The sequence below is a fragment of the Coenobita brevimanus genome, chromosome 50 (genome assembly GCF_032717465.1).
Source record: "Coenobita brevimanus isolate Jiangsu-jjx chromosome 50, ASM3271746v2, whole genome shotgun sequence".
NCBI lineage: Eukaryota > Metazoa > Arthropoda > Malacostraca > Decapoda > Coenobitidae > Coenobita > Coenobita brevimanus.
The window spans coordinates 46,533,930-46,541,116 of record NC_137003.1 but is presented as its reverse complement, the minus strand read 5'-3'; the positions used below and the strand labels follow the sequence as shown (position 1 = coordinate 46,541,116).

The 7,187-nt window shown below is 50.0% G+C and overlaps 1 protein-coding gene across 1 annotated transcript; it reads right to left on the bottom strand.

Annotated features, from left to right (window-relative positions):
* Window positions 1–1,882: 1,882 nt before the first annotated feature.
* On the bottom strand, window positions 1,883–4,378 carry klu (zinc finger protein klumpfuss). Its single transcript, XM_080272180.1, has one exon. The coding sequence runs from the start codon at window positions 4,376–4,378 to the stop codon at window positions 1,883–1,885; it is 2,496 nt and encodes an 831-aa protein (XP_080128306.1).
* Between the last annotated feature and the right edge of the window lie 2,809 nt (window positions 4,379–7,187).

Here is a 7,187-nt window from a genome sequence, read left to right as displayed (position 1 = left end):
ATTTTTTCTCATTTTTTAGGAGGGGGTCATCACTATAGGTATTTTTCATAGACTTACAAAAATCACCTTTGCCACTTAACAAACTCAATTGTACTAGTCATCCTTATAGAACAATTACAGTATTATAATTATAAGCTCTACAGTTTTCATAGGAAACAGAAAATATGAGCAATTTGTCATAAAAAATAATGTACAATAAATTACAATGAAGTGTTATGAAGGTGAGGAAGGGTGAGTTCGGGCGAGTTGACATAGAAGACTACAGAAGGTCCCATTTAGGATGCAAGATTGAGCCAGCAGTACCGTCATGCCGGTGTGGGTTTATCCTTCAGGCGGCCTGGGCCTGGGTTGAGATCCACGAACAGACTTACAACCAACATCGCCTCGTAACTCAAGCTGGTTTATTTGCAGAGTGACAAGGAGAGAGGATTGCTATTTCCTTCCATGTCCGTTGTTCGTCTTGCAAAAACGAATATGAGTTACGAAGGGGAATTGACTGTAAATTTGTTTGTGGATCCAGGCCCTGTGCAGCGCCGGGCCCAGCGTGCGTCAGCGTGGTCGCAGTGATCTAACACATTGGCTCAGTGTGGAAAAGAATGACATCAAAATATATTATGGTGAATATTCTCGGAGGCAGCAGAGTGCCTCTACCATGTGACAAGACCTGGCCACTACACTACAGGCGGAAACTTAAGAAGAACAAAAGGTTTATAAATATGAACATCAGGCAAATATGACCACTGCTTGAAAATACATAAAGGATGTAACGGCCGAGTACACCAACTGCCCCTGGCCCCTGCCGGCGTGGGTTCGCCCCTGTACTGTGTAGGAGTTAGTCCCTGTTATGGCCCCACCCAGCTGGCCCCCTGCAGCTGGCACCTGGCACCAGGGGCATGGTGGCGGGTGCAGGGGGCCGGCTCTGAGGCTGGCACTATGGCTCGTCCTGATGGGACAGTCACACGTCACAGGACAACCAACAGCCTAAGTGGACGGCTTCTAACATCATGGCTAACTCTTTATACAAATATTTGAATGGAAGAGCTCACTTTTGCACAGCTCAAGATCGTTGTGAGCCCCATTACCGGGTGTTTGACCCACACAGTGCAAGGACAGCCCAATGGCCAGGTTGAAGGTCTGGAGCTGTGGTTACCCAGACCCGCCACTGCTGGGACCAGGTGCCCTCATGCCCCTCAACGCCCACCTTGTAACAACGTTAATTATGTACTTATTAAATTAACAGGTACCTTAACCAGACTTGTGGCGCCATCCAACCAACAGGAGGGTCACAGTGCGCCTGGAGGCATCAGGACACCTGGACGTCACATGCGGCAACACCTTCACACCGAGACTTGATGGGTTTGGGTTACTATCAGGGGTGGAGCAGCAGCCCCGAACTCTTCCCCCAGCTGAAGCAGGAGTGCTCCAGCAGAGGTTATGTAGAGCCCCCTCTCACCAACAGTGGGCGCAACCTCTGGCAGACCCGCCGCCCGAGACGCCGTATGCGACACACACACGACACAACACGTGACCACTGACACTGAAACACCCACGTGCTTACACTAACACGCGTGCCCGGCCCCGGCCTGCCCAACCCCTGAAACCAAATTAGGATGGGGCAAGGAGCAGGGGGAGGCTGGGCAGCCGTACTAGGCAGCCAGGGAGACAGACAGACAGTAAACGACCATGCCCGTGTCGCTCCAGGCGACGGGCTGGCCGCGGCCACAACGGGCACGGCGGGCTGCCTCCGCCACACAAACAACACCAGAATACCTTGCGGAACTCTGGACTCCAACGGCCTCCCTGCCAAGGAGGGACGACCTCCAACCATAGACAAACCTCAGAGAGGCAAAAAACATGAGCCAGACATGTCAAGCTGGGCCCTTCAATCTTCTTCCTGCTTCCTAGGACGCTGTGGCTGAGGTGGCAGTCGCCCTATCATTCCTGCACCTCCCAGTCCTTGCATGCCCCCTCCTCCAATGCCTTGCTTCTGTGCAACAGCTGGAGATGCTGCATGAGGCCCTGGCGACACTGGGAGTGGAGAGCCCTGTGGAGTGTGCCCCTGAGTCCCCACTAGATTAGCAGGGTCCAGGAGTGGGCTGGGAGATGGATGCTCTTCAGACAGGGAGCGCACAGGCAGGCTAGGTCGAGCCACTTCACCCCCTTCTTCCATGGATGATGATTCGTGTAACTCATAGCGAGCATGAGTGCGCATGTGGCGTGTGATCATATCCCGCCTGCATGCTGCATATGGACACTGTGGACACTTATAGGGCTTCTCTCCAGTGTGGGTCCTCTGATGGGTGGAAAGGTGATCAGAGCGGGAGAAAACTTGGCCACAAACACGGCAGGTGTATGGCTTATGGCCTGTGTGGAGGCGCATGTGTCTTGTCAACATGTCTGACCTGGCAAAAGACCGCTTGCACATGTCACACATATATGTCTTGCTGCTGGTGTCAAGCTGCTTATTCTTGTGACGAGAAGCCATGTGCTTTGCAAGACGATCATGTAAGGAGAACATCTGGCCACACACTGGGCAGACAAATGCCACATCAGCTCCTGCTGGCATTTCCTCCACAACAGGTGACACTTCAAGGTGATAGCGCAGTGCCACGCTGTCTTTGGTGCTGTATGAGGCCACATCACCTTTTAATATGGGTACAGGTAGTTGTGACTGTGTTACTGTGCGGTGCTCAGGGGCTCCAGGTGAACGAGGGGGTGGGGTGGACTCTTTAGGTGCCGCCAGCAGCGGGGAGTGTGGTGAGGACTGGGAGAGGGTGCCAGGCAGCACCAGACTGTCAGTGCTTGAAGTGCTACCCGTCTTCAGGCTTCCGGTAGTTTTTACAGATAAGTCTAGAGGTGAATCTTGAGGAGAAGAGTTATCTGACTCCAGTGAACCTCCTTTGCGCGGTAGGTATAGAGGCTGAGGGATTGGTCGGCCATGTCGCAAGACGGACTGACGAGTTGAAGGTTGTTCTCCTGATGGCCCTGGAGTCCCACGAGTGATGCTGCCACCACTGGCTGCTGCTGCATCACTCAGACGGCCTTTTTGTTCAAACCAAAGCTGCAAGTCGGAGTCAGAGTGAGAGCGACGGCGATACAAATCTGGAAGGTACATTGTGGGTGGGAAGTAGTGCTCGACGTTGTGGCCTGGTGAGGGGGATATAGGTGTGTGAGGTGAGGTGGGTGTGAGTGGGGATATTGGAGAGTGTGGCAGACCGGAGGGGCCGAGGCGGTGAGGGTCCCGTGCAGCGATAGTGCAGTGCTGGCAGGAGCAGGGGGGATAGTGGCCCATGTGCTCCCCAGCATCACTGCGCATAACACTCAGCTTAGGCAGGATGCCACTGCGAATTACACTTGTAGATGATGCCTCGCTGGGTTGAGGCTTTGACTCTAGATCAAGATCTTCTTCATCAATGCTTGGGTCCTTGATTCTTAGAGGACTAAATGATAATTTAGGCGAGTCTGAATTGACCCTGGCAAGGGCTGGGGAGTCTCTAGCATGGGGGGAATGAGCAGGTGGACCAGGAGAGAACACCTCTTCGTCTTCCTCACTGATGGCCCGGCAGTGGTACTGGTACCTCTCCCGGTCCACAGAATCAAATCTAAATACATCACACTGAACACTGTGTGGTGACCTTACTGGTCCACCACTACCGCAGCTGCTGCTGCTGGTGCTGCTGGTCGTGCTACTGCTGCCACCGCCGCCGAGGCTGCTACTGTCCGCTGACCTGTGGATGTGGATGACACCTGGGGAGCGCTGTGGTGGTGGCTTCTGGTGCTGGCCATCTGGGAGGGGGGCTCCAGCACCCACCTCCCCTGGCCCTTCTTTGGGTGATGGTGGAGTATCAACCTTCATGGCTTCCTCACCAGTCTCATCATGAACTGTGACTCGTGGACTGAGCCCAGGACTCAGACCGGGGCTGATACCAGGGCTAACACCCGGACTGTGTCCAGGCACTGGACTGTGGCCAGCTACTGGACTATGACCTGCTACTGGACTGTGGCCAGGCACTGGACTGCGTCCAGTGACTGGGCTATGGCCAGGCACAGGACTGAGGCCTGGCCCGGGGCTGAGACCGGCTGTGAGGCCGGGGTCCTCCTCCTGGCCGGGCACCTGGACTCCATCTTCAGGCTGTCTGCTATACATGGGTTTCTTTTCCGACTGTGCCTGCTGGGGCACTGGGTCCGGGGGCTTATCCTGGGGTGGGTTGTCCTTAGGGCAAGACTCTTGTGCGGGTTTGTCGTCGGGGGAGCGTCGCTCGGCCTGCGAGGTCAGCTCCAGCACAACTTGGCTGAGCCGCTTCCTCTTGCGCAGGGCGGACGACTGGTCGTGGTGAGCAGTACTGGCTGTGATGGTGCCATGCTCGCCACTGATCATCGTGGGCGTAGGAGAGGGTGGGCGTGGGCGCGCCCTCGGGCGGGTGCCGTGGGTAGGACCCGGCTGCCCCCGCCTCGTGTCATCGTCGCGGACGTAAAGCAGCCGGCCAGGGACACTCCTGCAACAAAATAAATACACAATTAGTTATATTCACTGCACACGGACCCGTGTAGGTGTTATCAGTGTTAACATTTGTTATTCTTAATGTTAGGGTAAAATACATTGTATGCATTATCTTTTAAGACCAAATAAACTCACATCCTAATACTGGCCACGACATTATTGTTATTACCATGCCAAATATCTGGTGGTATATGGTATTTTATACGCCTTTGGGACACAAATTTCATCCTGAGGTCGTATTGATAAAAGGATTCTAACCATTCCTAATGATAAAGGAGTCTTCTATAATATTAAGCTGTTATTACAGATCGTTTTCTTTCACGCAGAATATCAGTATGTCACTGTTACTGACTCAAGTTATGAAGTGAATGGGAGTTGTATGAGTAAAAACAAGTGTGTACGCAACCAGTACCACTTTAGATTAGAAAAGTTTATATGTACGTCCTCTGCTTAAAAGAAAAAAAAAAACTATATCCTCTACCCTACATTATCTCCCCTACATACTTCCCTCTGTTCACCCCATCTCTCTTTTACCGTTCACATATCAAATTAAATGGTGATAGTGGTGGTGGTGGTGATAACGAAGGGGAATGTGAAGTCAGGTAGTGATGTGGTTGCTGTGGTAGAGATGAATGTTGTGAGTTTTGATGTGGTGGGTGGTAGTGACGATTCTTCGTTGAGTGTTGTAGTGGTAGTCATGATTGTGGTGGTGGTGAACAGCTGTGGTGAATAGTGCATGTAGGTCAGGTGTGGTGGATGTGATGATGCAGGTAATGATGAGTCTGTGTTGAGAGTGGCAGTGATATTGATGATTCCGGCTGTGATTAGGCAGATGTAGTGATAACCCAGTAATTGATTGATGGATTGATGTGTGATGGTCAGTGTTAATACAGATGGTTTACTGAGAATTAGTTGATCCAAAGCAGAAGTGATATTTATGAACCTTGTTGAATGTTGTTAATTTTGGACTTGGAGGTAGTGTCGGTGTGGATGCTGGAGTCTGTGATTTGTGAGGGTGCTGTTATGTTACACACACACACACACACACACACACACACACACACACACACACACACACACACACACACACACACACACACACACACACACACACACACACACACACACATTGCTCTTGTCCTTTTTTTTTGTCTATTTCCATGAATGTTTGCCGTCCCGATAAACTATCTTATTTACGAGGTTATTTTCAAGAATATATTAAGGTAAAACTTGTCCACCTGATGCTTTTATTAATTTCTCTGCTTGGTACCTCTGTGTCTGTGGCATCTTTATATATATTTAGTGGATATAAAGGACGATCGTTAGTTATTACCTGGAGTTACCGGTACTCAAAGGTGAAACGAATTAAATGTATCTTATTGTTATTATTATTATTATTATTATTATTAGCAGCAGCAGCAACAGCAGTAAAAGTAGTAGTTGTAGTAGTAGTAGTAGGAATAGTAGTAGTAATAGTAGTAATTATAATGATAATAACACTGCTACTACAACAGATACTACTACTACTACTACTACTACTACTACTACTGCTATTATTATTATTATTATTATTATTATTATTATTATTATTATTATATTACCATCATCATCATCATCATCATCATCATCATCACCATCATCATCATCATCGTCATCATCATCGTCATCATCATCATCATCATCATCATCATCATCATCATCATCATCATCATCATCATCATCTACTTCCACCTGGCGATTGTACATAATTAAGGGTAGATCTGATATACGGTACTGAAGGGGTTAACGAAGGCCCCATCTAACCCCTCAGTTTCAAGCATCCTTTCCTACGAGAACGACAGCTTAAGAATAAAATATAAAGTACTTCGGCTGAGTGAGGGGGTTTGGAATATAGGGCACGATAGATATTTAGTGTTAAGGCCTGGATAGATTGTTAGATTATCTTAGATTAGGTAATGGTTAGAGGATCTGGTAGGTATGCTGGTAGTACTGGAATTCACCACTGTCTGTTGGTTTAAGAATATGCAAAGTATAGTACTGAGGTTAGATTACTAGGCTAGATTAGTCTGGGTAAAGCTAGGTTGGATTAGGTTAGGGTAGGGTAGATTAAGTGAGGTTGTGCAACGCGAATTTACCACTGAAGTCCATTTGTACCCCTCCTCTCCCCCTCCCCCCCCCCTCCGCCGCTGACATCAACGTGGCATCAGCTACTTTCACGTCCGCTTGTTGTGTCTCAGGCCCTGGCGTGGCATTCCTGGAGCAGGGGAGGGGAGGGGGCAAGGGTAGGGTAAGGGGGTGGGTTGGGAAAGGAAGGGGAGGGAGGTGGAGGTGGAGAGGAAAGATGAGGGGAGGGGAGGAGGTTGAAGTGGATAGGAAAGAGGAGGGGAGGGGAGGGGGCAAGGGTAGGGTAAGAGGGTGGGTTGGGAAAGGAAGGGGAGGGAGGTGGAGGTGGAGAGGAAAGAGGAGGGAAGGGGAGGAGGTTGAATTGGATAGGAAAGAGGAGGGGAAGGGAGGGAAGGGGAAGGGAGGGGAGGGAGGGGATAGATGATGATGTGACAAGAGAAGGGGAATGAATGAGGAGATGGACAAGGTTGATGATAAAGGAGGAGAAATGGAGTGGAATGCAGGAGGATGGAATGAAAATGGAAGAAAAGGCACAATAATAAGGGGAAGAGGAATGAAGGAA

Excerpts from the sequence above, each read along its gene's own strand:
- klu (XM_080272180.1), bottom strand. The coding sequence starts at position 4,378 with ATGATCAGTGGCGAGCATGGCACCATCACAGCCAGTACTGCTCACCAC.